At 52.0% G+C, this 16,080-nt stretch overlaps 8 protein-coding genes across 8 annotated transcripts; 4 read left to right on the top strand and 4 right to left on the bottom strand.

Moving 5' to 3' along the window:
- Positions 1–663: 663 nt before the first annotated feature.
- Positions 664–2,415, top strand: JN550_007121 (uncharacterized protein; the record flags this gene model as incomplete). Its single annotated transcript, XM_049318936.1, has 3 exons — positions 664–891; positions 949–1,345; positions 1,409–2,415. 3 exons carry the CDS (start codon positions 664–666, stop codon positions 2,413–2,415), a joined length of 1,632 nt encoding a protein of 543 aa, XP_049171016.1.
- A 1,101-nt stretch (positions 2,416–3,516) lies between these two features.
- JN550_007120 (uncharacterized protein) lies at positions 3,517–4,513 on the top strand (the record flags this gene model as incomplete). Its single annotated transcript, XM_049318935.1, has 4 exons — positions 3,517–3,625; positions 3,689–3,929; positions 3,995–4,269; positions 4,335–4,513. 4 exons carry the CDS (start codon positions 3,517–3,519, stop codon positions 4,511–4,513), a joined length of 804 nt encoding a protein of 267 aa, XP_049171015.1.
- A 284-nt stretch (positions 4,514–4,797) lies between these two features.
- Positions 4,798–5,427, bottom strand: JN550_007119 (uncharacterized protein; the record flags this gene model as incomplete). The annotated part of the gene is made up of 2 exons (XM_049318934.1): positions 4,798–5,260; positions 5,315–5,427. 2 exons carry the CDS (start codon positions 5,425–5,427, stop codon positions 4,798–4,800), a joined length of 576 nt encoding a protein of 191 aa, XP_049171014.1.
- Positions 5,428–6,116: 689 nt separating this feature from the next.
- JN550_007118 (uncharacterized protein) lies at positions 6,117–7,919 on the top strand (the record flags this gene model as incomplete). Its single annotated transcript, XM_049318933.1, has 1 exon — positions 6,117–7,919. One exon carries the CDS (start codon positions 6,117–6,119, stop codon positions 7,917–7,919), a length of 1,803 nt encoding a protein of 600 aa, XP_049171013.1.
- Positions 7,920–8,180: 261 nt separating this feature from the next.
- JN550_007117 (uncharacterized protein) lies at positions 8,181–9,163 on the bottom strand (the record flags this gene model as incomplete). The annotated part of the gene is made up of 2 exons (XM_049318932.1): positions 8,181–8,902; positions 8,971–9,163. 2 exons carry the CDS (start codon positions 9,161–9,163, stop codon positions 8,181–8,183), a joined length of 915 nt encoding a protein of 304 aa, XP_049171012.1.
- Positions 9,164–11,109: 1,946 nt separating this feature from the next.
- Positions 11,110–12,836, top strand: JN550_007116 (uncharacterized protein; the record flags this gene model as incomplete). The annotated part of the gene is made up of 4 exons (XM_049318931.1): positions 11,110–11,361; positions 11,415–11,665; positions 11,726–11,925; positions 11,992–12,836. The coding sequence occupies 4 exons, from the start codon at positions 11,110–11,112 to the stop codon at positions 12,834–12,836; spliced, it is 1,548 nt and encodes a 515-aa protein (XP_049171011.1).
- A 107-nt stretch (positions 12,837–12,943) lies between these two features.
- On the bottom strand, positions 12,944–14,014 carry JN550_007115 (uncharacterized protein; the record flags this gene model as incomplete). The annotated part of the gene is made up of 2 exons (XM_049318930.1): positions 12,944–13,064; positions 13,191–14,014. 2 exons carry the CDS (start codon positions 14,012–14,014, stop codon positions 12,944–12,946), a joined length of 945 nt encoding a protein of 314 aa, XP_049171010.1.
- Positions 14,015–14,637: 623 nt separating this feature from the next.
- On the bottom strand, positions 14,638–15,141 carry JN550_007114 (uncharacterized protein; the record flags this gene model as incomplete). Its single annotated transcript, XM_049318929.1, has 1 exon — positions 14,638–15,141. One exon carries the CDS (start codon positions 15,139–15,141, stop codon positions 14,638–14,640), a length of 504 nt encoding a protein of 167 aa, XP_049171009.1.
- Between the last annotated feature and the right edge of the window lie 939 nt (positions 15,142–16,080).

The following is a 16,080-nucleotide window of genomic DNA, read 5'->3' as shown; positions in this document are numbered from 1 at the left end:
AACTTAGTGACTTCCCCTTTCATGAACATTTCTCCAGAGCTCTGTCCATGCAAGCCGTTGACACAAGAACACCCGCACTTGCGAGAGTATTTGACTAACATGCGGCCAAGTTTTGCCTGTCCAACAAACTTGCCTCGAAATCGACGTGGGCGAATATCGGCCTATGATCCTTGTGATGATTCGACCAACCATGGGATCCCTGCCGCCACGCGTGCAAACTCGGAAGTGCGACGATAATTCAGCGTTCTTGCATTAGAGGATATTGTGTCGTCCGAAAGAGCCAATCGACGGTACGTCATGAGCGGATTCGGCTCCATGTGGAGCCCCGAAACGGCTAGCCTTGGTGCCGAACTTGAGACGGCGCCATTAGAATGGGTCGTGATCCTCGAGACTACCGAGATTATCTTATCAGATCATCAAATCAGATAAGCCGAGATCTCGTGGTGGATCACGAAGGATTCGAACATTCCACCTCACCGGCGCCGATACCGCCCGTAACTTGATCCGTTACGCGAGCAATTCACCCCTGTGCGCAGGATGTAAGGCATTAAAATATGGCGCAGTGCGCCTGAGCGCCTCGTCACACAAACAGGACTTGGCTTTGGCTCTTGGTTCGATACCACAAGACGTTGATCGCCAACTTGGCAGAGGCATTTGGCAAATATGGTTGCATTTTTGACGCCGGCGCTGAGATTTGAGCACCCTCTGGTGCTTGTCTTGGCCGTGGCTGTAACGACGCTTGCCGTCGTCGCCATCTACCGGACGCTATGCGCAGACCGATATCCACGAAACCTGCCACGCATAGGGGCTCGGGAAGGAGTCCCATGGCAGCAAATGAGAAAAAAATTTCAGGCTGACTGTCTTGCGGTTTTTGACGACGCGTATGAGAATGTAAGCTATGCGGCCCCTTTGACGTTCGAATACTGACGTGATTGTGTAACGCAACAGTACTCGAAAAGGGGGCAATCAGTGCTGATTCCAGTTTTCGGACCGAACGATGAGGTGATTCTCCCGCCGACGTCCCTCCAATGGCTTGTGAGACAACCCGAAGACGTGGTGAACTCGCTCGCCGCGCAGGTAGACTCCATTCAGCTCGAACATAGTCTGGGTTACAAGTTTGCCTACGACCCTTGGGGTGGCATGCTGATCAAGAAGGATCTCAATTCGGCAATGGATGCGATGTGTGCGATCATGAGCGACGAGCTGAATGCGGCATTTGAAGCAACTTTTGGCACAGATACCCAAAACTGGAAAGAGCTCGACCTTTTCCCAACATGCAGAATGCTATCCGGCCAACTTACACAACGGTTTACCGTTGGAGATTCGCCGGAGGGTCTCAAGCTCGGTGAGAGATTTCCACATCCCAACGCTGCCTCTTTGGTTCAAGACTAACAAGCGGGCTATTTAGCGAGGGATAAGTCATGGGTCCAAAGCTGCTATAACGTCCTAGACGGCATGCTAGATGTGGCTGGTGCTGCCGCATCATACAAGAGATTTCTCAGACCGGTTGTCGCTCAATGGACCAAAAGGGCTATGCCTGGCAAGCTTGGTGACCTCAAACAGCGGTTTGAACCCCTGTATCGAGAGAGATTAAGCATCGTTGAACGGAAGGGTGTCAACGATAACATACAGGGTCCTAGAGATTTGTTGGGAATGATGATGGATTACGCGGTCAACGAACGACCGGATGAGGCACTTAACCTTGACGACATGGCGAAGCGGCTTGCTGTGATGAACTTCGGTACCATGCACCAAACTGTACTCACGCTGCATAACCTGCTCCTGGATGTTCTTGGGTCCGATCAGGAGTTCAACACGGTGTCGGTTCTAAGGGAAGAGGTTCAGAGGGTCATGGGTCCTGGTGATCTTGGCTGCAAGCAGTGGAATAAAGCCAAGTTCCAGGCGATGACGCGGGCTGACAGTATATGCCGTGAGACGCTGCGCGTGCACACCTTCCTAGGCCGCGCGGTGCAGCGCCTCGTTGTCGGAAAGGATGGGCTCGTAACAGAAGATGGCATCCGTGTACCTCAAGGAGCCATGGTTTCCATCCTGGCTCACCAGACACAGACAGATGCCGACACATACAAGGACCCGCACAAGTATGATCCTTTCCGTCATTCACGCCGGCGAGAGGCTGCCGCAGAGCCTGGCACAGGGAAACCCGGTCTTCACAACTTGAGCTTCGTGGCTACGTCGGCGGAGAATCTGCCCTTCAACCACGGCAAGCATGCTTGCCCCGGTCGATTCCTGGTGGAATACGAGTTCAAGCTTATCATGGCATATGCTGTAATGAACTACGACATAGAATTGCCCGAAAGCTATGGTGGCAAGCGACCACCAAACACCTGGTTCGCTGGGTTTGGTATCCCGCCTCTGGAAGCGAAGATTCGAGTCAGGAGAAGAAGTCCTGGGTGATTGGCAAAGGCAGTATGCCGCCCATGACAATGCGGAGATTGTCACCTGGCACAGCCACCCAGAATCCCCCGGCGTAACGGTCCAGACATGGAGCAAAGGATAGCCGGAAAGATTGGCCAAAACGCAGCCTCTATGCTACCGGACCCTGTTGGCAGATTGTCTTGTTACTTCAACCCCCAGGTTTTCCGGCGGAGGATCTGATTTTGTCTGTATAGTACCTCGAGTATTTATAAACAGAGCAAGATACAATACAGTTGTCACAAGCATTTGTGTTATGCTATTGTGGAAAGAACTTCAGTGACTCTTGCGTTCTCGTCAGCCCCAGAACTCAACTCGACATACGGAGTGATCATTGAAGGGTCATGCATGTCTGTGCCTATGGAAGCAAAGCAAGTAGAGCTTCAAACCATACGCGGCAATTCGGTGCTATAACTAATCGCCGCTGCACATTGGTGCTCCCGCCCTCTGTGGTTGTCTTATTAGTCCCTGCAGCTGTATCAGGCAGCTGTCATTTGACCAACCATGATTGGGGAGGCTATGCTGCCGGGTCGCCCGGACAGTACCTTTGTCCACGTAACGCGAATCCTTCAGCGTCAGCGTCAGCGTCAGGGCATGGGATAGGCTATACAGCTGAGTACTAAGCCGGATACGAACCGACAGGAACTTTTCCCGCGGTAACCCCAGCTCGTAAGGACCCTGTATATTCATGCAATGCACTTAGCCAGCATATCACAGCCTGCGTCCGTTTTACTCTTTCTGGCCCACATTTCGGGAGTATACAGTGCTCAACGAGGCAAACCATGCGCCATTTCTGCACAAGTCCGCCTTATTGGCGGGCTCGGACCTGGATCATGTGTACAAGAGCTTGCGCGAATGAGAAATGAAGGATTATTCATCTGATACCAATCCCCTGGTTGAGCGGTCAATCTGCCTTGCCATGTTGCGTCGCATTGGGCAAGGTAGCTGACCTCCGCACCTCACAATATGAAGAATTACAAGGTACCTAGGTAGATATATAAAGCCTCATAGTCAACGTCCTGCCTTTTCCAGCCCCCCGAGACATAAGGTGATTTCAAGTCGCTTCTCTATCCCGTAGCCAAGATGAAGCTCTACAACAATCCCCCCTTAATCAATCTCCTGTTCATCGGGGCCGTGGCAGCTCAAGATTATCCTTCATTGCCCCCGTGGCACCCGCCGGGATCTAGCGATGGTATGATATTTCAACCGTGAAGAACCCAAAAAGAGACTAATTGAGTAACTGACACACTTTTAGTACGAGCCCCTTGCCCAATGTTGAATTCCTTGGCGAACCATGGATACCTACCTCACGACGGGAAGGATATAACTCTGGAGAAAACCATTGAAGCGTTAGACACGGCGCTCAATATCGATGCAGAGTTGGCAACATTCTTGTACAACAATGCCATTACCACAAACCCAACGCCTAATGCCACTACGTACTCTCTCAACGATCTCAGCAATCACAACATTCTGGAACATGACGCCAGTCTAAGGTTTGTTTCGTCTTACTGGTTGGGCCGGCGAGAGAAAGCAATAAGCTGACCACAAATGCTTCTAGCCGTGCGGACTTCTACTGGAGCGGCGACGCCCACACTTTCAACCAGACCGTCTTTGATGAGACGAGGTCATACTGGACGGGGCCAGTCATAGACGTCCAGATGGCCGCAGATGCCCGTTTGGCGAGGGTCAAGACATCGATGGCGACGAACCCAGACTACTCGATGAGTGATCTCGGCTCGGGCTTCAGCATCGGTGAGACGGCCGCCTACATAATCATCATCGGTGACAGTATTTCCGGAACCGTGGAGAAGTCGTGGGTGGAATATCTCTTTGGTAAGCTGACTCTCCCTTTTGTGTCCGCGAGCTGTCATTGCTAACCTGCCTTGTCCCGTTCCCAGAAAATGAACGGCTCCCGGCGGAACTCGGATGGAGCAGACACACAGCGGCAGCCACGTTTGCTACGCTGAACGATATGATGGATAGGGTTGAGAATGCTACTGGCCCTCTTGCATCAAAGGTCAGACGAGTCGGCATGCATGATGTCCCTCGTCGTAGAACAGTGATGCCATTACCTTGAGGACACCAAGACTAGTACGGATCTTGCACCGCCACGGTACTCAGTCGGTAAAACAGTAAATGAATAGTCGCACCATATCTAGGTGCGATATCACCACACAATTGCCAGGGTTGTTGCAGCAAAGAGCTGGTTTCAAAGACCAATCGTAGCGTCTCGGGCAGTACACTGTGACCATAGCAAATGGTATTTCCTTCTTCTTTTCTCCCCAATAGTCAATACACAATTTACTTAGGAGTGTCGCTTGATCACACAAGCCCACATGTCCTAGATCCAGTACCTCAGCCTCAGATTGCAATCGGCTGCGGCATGTCCGGCGTAGCCTTGTAAGAGATGCGCCCGGCCGGCAGGAAAAACAATGCCACCAGGGCTCCACCACGCACGCGGGGATAATGGTGAGTTCCCGGGCCCGGAGACGTCCACCCAGCGCCTTGCCAACCGCTCATGCCCTGTAGCTCGGCCGTCTTGTCAAGCTGGACGACGCAGTTGATTTCTCCGTAGGGATGCTGATGATACTGGCCGGCGAATTCGTCGTTGCTCTCCATATAGACGGTCGTGATGCTGAAGAAACGGGTCCTCGCGCTCGGCAGCGCAATCTTACCCCGTCGGTACATGCGCCCCTTAAGCTCCGTCTCAGCTACCCACCCTTCGTCCAGTCCTTGCTTGATATAACGACAGAAGTCCTCATAATAAGGATTTCCGGGCCCGTATTCCTTATTAAGTCTGGACTCGAGATCCTTCCCGGGCGTCCTTGGAGATATCGTGAGTATTACTTTCGGCCAGTTAATGGAGAGATGGTCTTACAAGTCCTCGACCTCCTCAAAGAAGGCGCAGCAGCGTTCTACAAATTTCTGAGCAGTGGGGTGTTGCGACAGATCCAGCACTGCTGCTTGGCCGGGATCAGGTGTATTATCCATAGCTCGATACCACGAAACGCCTGGTTTGCGAACCTGGCGTAATATGCGATTACTTAAAAGGCAAGAACGACTTGGGAGAGAGGTGCTGAAATATGTGCTCCCGGACCAAAGTCAAATCATTCCAAAGGTTGGCAGGTCTGGAGCTGGGGGCTTTTGGCCGCAAGGCTTCTTGGCAAGACAGGACTGAGGAAGACGACCGCTTTTGTACCTAACTTCTTGCTAGCCTCGCAATGCTGTTCGCGATTCCGAAAATTATGATAGGCCCGACTTATCTCCAATGGAGGATGGGCAACTTGGCCTCCGGATCTAACGGGGTGCTTACTGGGTGACTGACCAAGAACTTTCGGGGAGGCTGACCCCGCATCGGGGCTGTCCTGGGACGTCCCTAGGTTCAACCGCCCATAAGAACTTAGGATTCGGCAGCGATCAACGGCTAATGCTATAAACTTTATGGTGGGCGGTACACTGGGCCAGTCGACTACGCACTAACACGCCGCCTTCACGAGTAGAAGCGAAGGACGAAATGGACTGAGAGTCTCCCGAGGCCCCGCAGAACTGGCAGGACATGGAAACCATGATGGAGTGTGTCGACCTCCTGATAGTGGGCGCAGGTAAGTTCAACAAACATCCAAGGACTTCAGCCTGCATGGTCAACTTACAGGTGTCCACCAGGATGGCATGGTCTTGCAATGGCTAGGACGTACTTGGAGGCGGCTGTGACGAACGAACAGCCCAGAGTATTGGTCATGGACTACGCAAAGACGATTGGCGGAACGTGGGCATACGAGAGAATATACCCGGGCTTGAAGACCAACAATGTGGCGGGAACGTACGAGTTCAGTGATTTCCCTATGGATCTCGATCGATACTCGCTGAAGGCCGGCCAACATATCCCAGGATTGACCGTTCATCACTACTTATCAGATTTTGCCGAGCACTTTGGTCTGAAAGATCTCATCCGACTAGAGACAAAAGTTCTCGCTGCTACGATGTCAGAAGACGGAACGTGGCTCATTGACTTCTCCGACAGAAATGCAGGAAATCTGCATGAACAACCTACTGCACGGCGTTTGAAGACGAAGAAGCTTGTGCTGGCAACAGGCCTTACATCTGAGCCTTTCATGCCTAGCCTTCCGGGACAGCACCGCTTCCAGGGAAATATGATTCATTCCAAACAGCTCAAGGAGGGGATGGACGTCATCAAACAATCTCGGAACGTGGTAGTCATCGGCGGCAATAAATCAGCTTGGGATGTCTGCTACGCCGCAGCCATGGCGGGTGCACAAGTACACATGGTCATGCGTCCGTCTGGAGGTGGTCCTAGCTGGGTTTGGCGGCCAATTCAAATATTCTCCTTCCAAACATCACTCTCTCGCTTGTCACTCACGCGGTTGTTTACGTGGTTTGACCCGTGGCCTTTCAGCTCGTCGGAAGGTGTCATGAAAAAGTTCCTCAACCGTTCGACATTGGGAAGGAGAGTCCGGTCCTGGTTTTGGAACATCTTAGACTACTACGTGTGCAGAGCCAACGGTTACTCTAGCAACCGTGCAGTTCGCCTGATGAAGCCATGGACTTCGACATTCTGGATGGGAAACTCCTTGAGCATTCATAACTACGACACCAACTGGTTCCAGCTTGTTAAAGACGGCCGAGTCGTCCCTCATATCGCTGAAATTAGTTCGCTTGATCGACGATCAGTCCACCTGACGAGCGGTATAGAGGTCGAAGCAGACATTGTCGTCGCTTGTACAGGGTGGAAATCCATACCTTCGATAGACTTCAAAGTTGGTAATCTTCAGGGCCAACTGCCCTCGGTGCTAGGCGGAACGCAGTTGGGAATATCTGACCTAGGAAGTTCGAGCTTTCTCAAAATTTCTCAGTCGCCAGAGGAAGGTTCGTTCACATCCTCGAACAGCACCTGCTCAGATCAAAGCATCAGAGAAGCTAGAAATGTAGTGATACGGCTTTGCCCAGATCTGGTCATTAAGCCTGTTCGGAGTCTTCCCACTGGGCTGCTTGGAGAATCAGAAGACGCTGACCCAGGCCCTGCGTCCGCGCCTTTCTGTTTATACCGATTCATGGTCCCTTCTTCTGACGCATTCTTGGCGACGCGCAACTTAGCATTCATAGGGGCGCACCTATCCATCCATGCCGTGATGCTGGCGCAGGTACAAGCTCTTTGGATCACGGCGTTCTTCCAGGGCTTGTCACCAAATGTGCAAGGTGGTGCAGGTACTATGAGACAAGAAGCACTACTGCAATCCGAGTATGAGCGAGTTCGAAGACCGAAAGAGGCCGGAGGGTCTGGCGCCAGGTTTCCCGACTTGGTGTTCGACAGCCTGCCATATATGGACATGCTACTTGAAGACCTGGCAATGAAGACAAAGAGGAAGAGCTCATGGATAAGTGAGATCTTCCAGCCTTACAAGTTGGCAGATTACCGTGGATTAATATCGGAGTGGCATGAGAACCGGAAGAAATCAATTGCGTAGACTATCCCTATCCCACCATGACAGGCTTCACGGCCTGAATAAGAAAGCATCAGTATATAGAAGCAAACACTTTCAACGATGCGTCTTTTGTACATTGAACATTAGAGTTTTGATGCAATATGCCTGTGAACTGATGGCTGCGTACTATACCACCGTTCTCCCAACACCGTCTCTCACAGAATAGCGAAGCGCTGGCGTAACTCATGGACTCAATTGTACGTGACTGTCATATATACAACATCGTAGCTTGGTGCAGATTGGCTAGAAGAACGCTGCAGCACCTACATCATTCTCGCCTAGATTGCCCAGGTTCCAGTTATCCTCCACCGTCTTGGTCAAGCTATAATGGTTGAACTTGGTGGAATTGGTGGTCCCCTTCTTGCCGGCAACAGCGCCCCCAAGCAATACAGTAAACACCCTGTTGGCAGCAAAGTAGTTCTCACACTCGTCGAACGTGAGTACGATCAAGGTGCGGTCCGTGTTGAAGTTCTTGTTATTGAGCAACGGCGTCAGCCAATTCCTCGCCCACTTGCCAGCGACGGTAACGGAGCTGTCGTGTCCGTCATTGGTCATGTTGGGCGTGATGAACATCCACTGTGGCAGAGTGTTGGCCGCTAGGTCTCTGTCGAACATTGTGAAGTTCTTGGACTTTGCCAGACGGTTGAGATCCTCGGTAACCGAATCGTAGCTCATCAGAGGGTTGTGCTTGCGCACGTAGTCGTTGGCGCCGTTCTGCTGGTTCACATAGTCGCCCTCAAAGCCCGAGTATGGCATGTCCTCCTGGTACAGACTCCAGCTCACCCCGCCTGCCTCCAGGAGATCAACAATCGTCTCGACATCGGCGCTGATGCGTGCGAAGTTATCAAGCAGTACACCGTGAGTGCTGGCTCCCGCGGCGGCGATGTAGTTTGGCTGCGACGGATGCGTGATCGAGTAGTAGTTGTCGAGGACAATACCCTGGGTCGCGAGGTACGCCAAGTTCGCTGTGACGTATGTGTTAGTGGCTTCTGTCGTGGGCCGCAAATCGTGGCAGTAGAGATAGATCACGTACGGTCACCGGCGGCAATGTCAAAGTCCTGGTTCTCTAGGAAGATCTGAACGAAGCGATCGAAATTCTTGCCGGCGACGTTGCTCGTAGGGCTCAAGGTCAAGGCGGTCGCTTGCGCTGCGGCGACAGATGCGGAAGCTGTCGCCGTGTACATGGTTGGCCCAGGGGCGCCCGTCGTTGACTGACCCGAACCCATGACGTCGATGTTGCCGCGAGGACTTGTCAAGGAGTGCGAGGCTTGGTGTGAAGCCGTGTCTGGCGGCGGGCGTGCGGCATCGCGAGGGATTCTGTGGTGTATGTGGCCGTGATCAAGTTCTTATGACGGCCGCCATCCAGGCTATGCTTGCCATTCCTCATGATCCGCGGATCGACCAGTGCCTACCAGCGCCGCAAGGTCTTTGGCAGAGGTGTGATTGGCCAATATGGCGGACCAGGTTCATCCTGAATGCAACTCCCGCGGCGTTCCATTGTCTCTCAAACGCTGATGAAAGAGGTAGCTGGCAATCGTGGACATGGTTTGCCAAGCTAGTCTGGGCTGGCCCGTCCAGTGAGCGTCGTGGGCTGGGCATCGTGTGAGGGATCTCATCTGGCCGAAGCCCGCCAAGAATCATGCTGCAGGCGGCTCCGGGTAATGATTGGGGCATCAGAGGCCGTCAGGGGTTGCATCGCTCAACTGTAGGTACCTACTTAGGGAACCTAGGCAGCGTACGGCCCGCCAGTATGGGGTAAGGTGGCGCTACCCTGTCGGCCTGCCCTGAATTCCCCTGGGAGGCCTGGAAAACGTGGCGCAGATGGCCTGATCTAAATGTTCCCCCCCATCATCACATGCTTGGGCAACGGGGCGCTCAACATGCGCTGCATTCGTGGGCCATTCAAACCGCTCAATTTGCCACCTTGTAGGCTGGCAACTGTTTCACGCAGGAGTCGGAGTGGCAGGGTCCCCGTGACTGCGTACGACTCTGGCCGTTACTGATATGCCTTGCTAGTTGGACTAAAAGACCCAAGGTGCTAGGACAAAGCTTTGGTTGGAGAATCAGAAGTATCGTTATCATTAGGAGAGAATGGGAGCCTTTAGGCGGTCCAGTCTTCATACAGCAACGAACGAGGTTGCTGGCAACATCGCGCAAAGACTCACGCCCACTTATACACCAACTGTGTAAGTTATTTGACTCTCACAGGTCTTCGTATTCACTGCAGATGGTCTAGTTAGCGCTCCATTTGCAGGGTTGCTTTTTCACCGCATGCACTCAACGGAAACCTCAGCTGATGCGATTTCGTGTAATAATTAATCTACTACTGGGTTCTCTTGAATGGGAGAGTTCGTTCATATACCGCATTGGCACGCACCTGATTAATTACACATAGTAGAGTGGGAGTCGTATGCGTACTTAAGAACCCCAACCCGCGAAAGTGGGGGCGGGCCTGTGTTATCTGAAAATGGGGTTCCCTCGGCCTTAACACTGTTAGCAAGGTGATCGTGTAATTCAATGACCGTTATAACAAAGAAGCTAGTAGAGCAGGCTCGAGAGCCCTGTAGTTATCTCTAGTCTGTGTGCAGATGCTGATTACATTTCTGTGTCCAGAACCTCAAAACTGATGTGGGACAAAAGTGTTGCCATAACACAGGTCTTATCCAACTCTGGGGAGGCCCAGTGACTTCAACTATAAGAAGAAAGAAGCTGCAATAACATGACACGTCTTTTCTTTGAAAGAGCAGTTGCCAGTCGGCATGCGCCCTGTTGAGAAAGCGCACACATGATAAGTGGGGGTTGTTGGCTGTTACGAAGGCACAAATATGACGGTATTTATCCCACTTTCACTTTCTCAACTGCCAGCTTTGCTGCCAACTAAAAGAGTGTCTTATCAGGGATGAGGCATGGTATCCTTCGGAACTGTGGGATTGTACCGAAGCGTTTGGGAGCTGACCAATCTGACTATCGCTGCCGACGGTGGTACTTGAAATGTAGCTCACCGTGACCAGCAGCTCAATTGTTTGTCAGCTATCAGCGGAATTCTCTATTCATCTCCCCAGCCAGAATTTCAGGCTTGTAGTTCTCCCCGAAGCCCAACTTCACGTCTCCGTACAAGCCCTCAATTTGACGATATTGGACCGATCTAGGCACTCGAGCAGGTATCAGCATCATGGGTTCAGAGCCAGTTTTACCCATCGATAATGTGGACAAGATGGATAGGAAAGGTTCCAGCGATAAGCCATCTGTCGACCAAGGCCACGGGATGATCATTCTCGAGAAGAAGGTCGAGAGATCATATGGTAAGCACACTACACTACACATTACCCAGGAAATCTTGTTGACAGTGACGGCAGTCAAGAAGCTCGACTTCTACCTTTTGCCGTTCCTCAGTCTCATGTACTTCTTCAATTCGGTAGACAGGGTAGGCAATGGATACATCACAACCTAGAGACTATCTACTGATCTGCCCCACAGAGTAACCTGGGAAATGCTCAGACAGATGGGCTGGGGAACGATTTAGGCTTCGTGGGCAACCAGTACTCGTTGCTCATCCTGCTATTCTATATTCCGAACGGACTTTGTGATCTGCCCCTGAACATGCTCACCAAGAAGTTCTCTGGCAAGATCATGCTACCAGGACTGATGTTTGGATGGGGCTCCATGGCCTTGCTCCAAACTGCAGCCAAGAACTTTGCAGGAATTCTCGTGCTCCGACTCCTATTGGGGTAAGTATTCAATTCATTCATTTTCTCAAAACCTGTTTAGCTCGACTGAATGATATCTAGAGCCTTTGAAGCCGGATTCTTCGCAGGGACCGTCTTCTACATGACGCTTTTCTACACTCGTGGCGAGTTGGGGTTCCGCATCGCGCTCTTCTTCGGCTCAGCTCTTCTCGCAAGCGCTTTCAGCGGCGTGATTTCATTCGGAGTATTCCAGATTCCAGATTCCCATGTCAAAGGATGGATGTGGCTCTTCATAATCGAAGGTGAGTGGTGTTTCCAGGCTTCGAGGAACCCTTCCTGGACTGGTGTTGCTTACATCGCTTGAACAGGAGTGCTCACAGTCGTGATTGCTGTAATGGGGTTCTTCTGGCTCCCAGCGTCGCCTGATACAGCATGGTTCCTTAAGCCAGATGAGCGTGAAGCCGCAAAGCTTAGGTCTCTACGTGACGCCTCATCTGAAGTGAACACGGCCTTCAACCTCAAAGAATGTTTCCAAACGTGGAATGACTGGAAGTTTCCATTGTGGTGCGTGATATCGTTCACATACCCGGTGGCATTCGCAACCTGCGCGAACTTTCTGCCGATTGTACTGCAGCGCCTGGGTTACTCGACCGTTGTAACAAATCTCCTGACTGTGCCGCCCAATTGCGCGGGCTTTTTGGTGCTACTCGCAGTCACCTACTCTTCAGACCGGTTTCGTGAGCGGACCTACCACATCGTCTTTTCGCTGGTCCTTTCCATGGTAGGCCTGATAATCCTCGCTGCCATCGATACCGTTAACACGCGGGGGTTGGCATACTTTGCGTGCTTTCTAGTAGCCGCAGGAGCGTACATTCCCAGCTGCTTGGTCCATTCGTGGCACAACAATAACAATTTGAACGAGAATTCTAGAGCAGCAAACACCGGTCTGCTGGTTGGACTCGGTAACCTGGGCGGTATCCTTTCTGCAGCTACCTTTAGGACAGAGTATGCCCCCAAGTATGCACCATGCCTTATCGCGACGGCCTGCTGCAATGCAGTGTGCATCTGCTTCACGCTGTGGCTCGGCGTTTGGATGAAGCAAGACAATAAGCGGAAGGACCAAGAACAAGGCCGCGTACTCAAGGCCGAAAATGTAGACACAAGTAGACTCGAGGGAGGCGACGCCGCCCATGACTGGCGATGGTTTACTTAACTCATAGGCTACATATAGCTTTTTTTTTTTTTTTGGAAACAACCACAAAAAAATGGATGTCTTGGAGGTAACAGCATCGTATATGCAATGTCACCAATGTATCTATGTTATGTCTGCATTTCTTGCAAAATTTTAGAAACGCCTGCAAAGTCAAGCTCCTCTATCGTCTCCTCCCATAGCCTATCCATGATTGTATGCCCACCCTCTGTGTATAGTATAGACGGAAACCTGTGGCAGAGTCAGAATTCCGCTTCTTAGTTCAAAGAGATGATAGCCACTGACGGTCTAACAGCCCAATCACTGCAATAACTCCCATGACTGTCTTGTCCTTGGACTACAGCAGCATCGACATACGTACTGCCGCCAACCTCGAGGGACCTACCCACAATTCTCCTGAACGCCCCGAACAAAAGTCCAGCTGGACTGTCCCGATCCAAGGCCGTGCCATCGACTAATCCCGGGCTAACTGCATTGATGATCACGTCGTCCGCGCTAACCAGCTCGGCAAGCTTGATAAGGAACATCTGTTCCAGTAGTTTCGTGCCCGTGTACGCGGCGAACTGCGAGAATCTCTCTTCGTTGTCAAACTGCGCCAAAACAGGCTCCTCGGCGTTTAAGGTTGCCCAGTATGCCGTGTCCGAGGTGACCAAGGTAATGACAGGTGACCTTGATGATGATTCCTTCTTCGCCCTTAAGACAGGAAGAAGGAGGATCGTGAGAAGCGCCGTCGATAGGTAGTTTACCTGGAGAACCTGCTCATGACCTGTATTCACTGACCTCTTATACGTAGTGTTCTGCAATCCAGCGTTAAGAATCACCACGTCTATGCGCTTGAGGTCTTTGCATTTCTCCGCAAACGTCTCAATAGCAGCGTAGTCCTCCATATCCAAGGTCCAGACCTCTACCCGGGCTTGAGGGAAAGCGGGTCTGAGCTCTTTTGCAGCTTCGTTGCCCTTGTCCAGTGATCTAACAGCCATTACAAGGGTAGTAGCTCCTAATTGTAGTAGTTGCCGTGCGGCCTCGAGGCCTAGTCCGGTGTTCGAGCCTGTTACAATGGCGGTCTTCCCTTTCATGCTCATACCAGGTGGTACTGGCTTTCTGTGGATTAAAAATTGCCGGTACATGAAGCCGGATATGCCACTTTCGAAGCTGGCTTGACTTTCAAGTTGCGCAGACATAGTGCCGCTGCAGCTGCTGCTTCGCAATGTATGGCAATGAGTTTGCCGGGAGGCTCACAGCACTGGTGAATACAAAGATCTGAACCTCTGGTGTCCATGAGCTCTAGCTTTGTTCACCAAGAAACCTTGCGAACGAGACTGTATAAATCATCCATCCTATCAAGTGGTTTTATAAACACTACATGCCAGGTGTGGAAGTCAATGCGATATCTGGATCATGACGCACTCGAGTCTTGTATGGCAACGCCTCAATTGCCGTAGGCATCGCTTTTCGGCGGCGTGCGGCGTCTGGTAGGTCCCGCACACCGGGAGCTTAAAGTACAAGCTTATGCCAATAGCTTGGCTCCGGAACTGTGGAACCGCCTGGCAAGCCTGGGATTCTCCCACGACAGGTGCATCCTAGCCATTCGGTCCCGAAGTCTGGGAAGGCTAAGTAATCAATACCGGACTCGGTGTGATTCTGTGAACAGGAGGACTGCCTCGCAGATGGCAATTTGGCCGTTTCCCGAACACCGTCACAACGAACAGACGAGCCCTGCAAGATGCCAATACTCCTCTACCATCATCATAGCGCAGGCCAATTCGGCCCGCTCTGCCAGCGGCTCTAGGGGCTTGACCACCTTCTAGCTGCCCCATGATGTCAATTGCCTGGCGTAGCCCTTGTCCTTGTTGCACCACGCCATGAACTCCGACAGCATGCCATGGCCCTCGCTGGCGTCGGACCCAATTCCTACCAGGTCCTCCCCGATCAAGCCAATCACATAGTCTAGCGCATCGACGTAGTCATTAATTGTGCTGTCGTTATCCTTCTTCATGTGCGGGCCGAATTGGGAGAGACCAACAAACCCGCCCTTGGAGCCGATGAGCTTCATGAGGTGGTCGGAGTTGTTCCGTGGGTGCTCTTTCATGCCGGAAGGCGGGACATGTGAAAAGCATGGCGGCTTGCCCTCGGGCGCGTGGTTGATGGCGTCCTCGCTGGTCTTTGGACCAACATGGCTCAGGTCTACCACCATTTCCAGCTTTGCCATCTCATTGACAACCTGACGGCCAAAGCCAGTCAGGCCAGAGTCATTGGGCTCTGTGTATCCTGCACTGGAATAGTCCTGCGTGTTGTAGGTGAGCTGCATCTTCTTGACGCCAAGTCCTTGAAGACTCGGAGGTAGTCGAGCTGGTCGTCGATGCCGGCCGTGTTCTGCCACGAGAGTAGCACGGCGTTCTTGCCTGCCTTCTTCGCGGCGCGTCTGCGCGTTTGTCGGCAATGGTGTGCACCTGGACGGCCAGGTCACCGTGCTCCTCGAACCACTTCTTCTATTGCACAATATTGGTCATGCTGCCTCGGAACCCCTCCCACAGTCTGCAGGTGTAGGAAACCCCGGTTATTCCACCTTTATGCCATGCCTCGAAAATATCCCGTCCGAAGTTGCAATATCCAGCAGACTCTTCTTCTAAAGCAATATGTAGCTGGGTCATTGTCCATGCACTCACGCGTACTATTCTATCCCGTATTCAGTGAATATGTTCGTACCTGTCACATCCAATGGAGAACAATGGCTGACTGCCGATCAGCGATATAGCTTTCACGGCGCATTATGGCCCGCTTAGGCGACAAATAGGGTTTTCATGAAACCAGCCGACAACTTCCAAAGCTTGGTGGTTTGAATCTCACGACTGAGAGATGGCTATTGCTCGCATGGAGAAAGTCGGCCGGAAGCCAATGAAGCGGCTGACATGCAAGGTACTTGGCGAGATCTCGACATCATGGCCAGTCTGGCTTTTCTGTGCAACCTTCATTTGCCATGTGCTGTGCATCCGCATCTACAGCTACATGAACCTTTGGCTGAAGGCCACCCAGCTTTACACCACCGAAGAGGTCAACATCATCCTGACCGCGGGGCACGGCACGCAGACTTTCTTCACGTTGACCTATGCTTGGGTTTTGGACGCAATGGCATGCGATGGCCAATGATTATTGTCGCATGCCTAGTTGCATTGATCGGGACCATCATTCTCAGTATCCACCCAGAGGACCTGGATAAACGAGATCTGTTCACATTCTGCCAAGTATA

The sequence above is a fragment of the Neoarthrinium moseri genome (genome assembly GCF_022829205.1).
Source record: "Neoarthrinium moseri strain CBS 164.80 chromosome Unknown scaffold26_Wmoseri_CBS_16480, whole genome shotgun sequence".
Classification (NCBI taxonomy): domain Eukaryota; kingdom Fungi; phylum Ascomycota; class Sordariomycetes; order Amphisphaeriales; family Apiosporaceae; genus Neoarthrinium; species Neoarthrinium moseri.
Note: the sequence above shows the minus strand (reverse complement) of the source record. Positions and strands in the feature narration are given on the sequence as shown.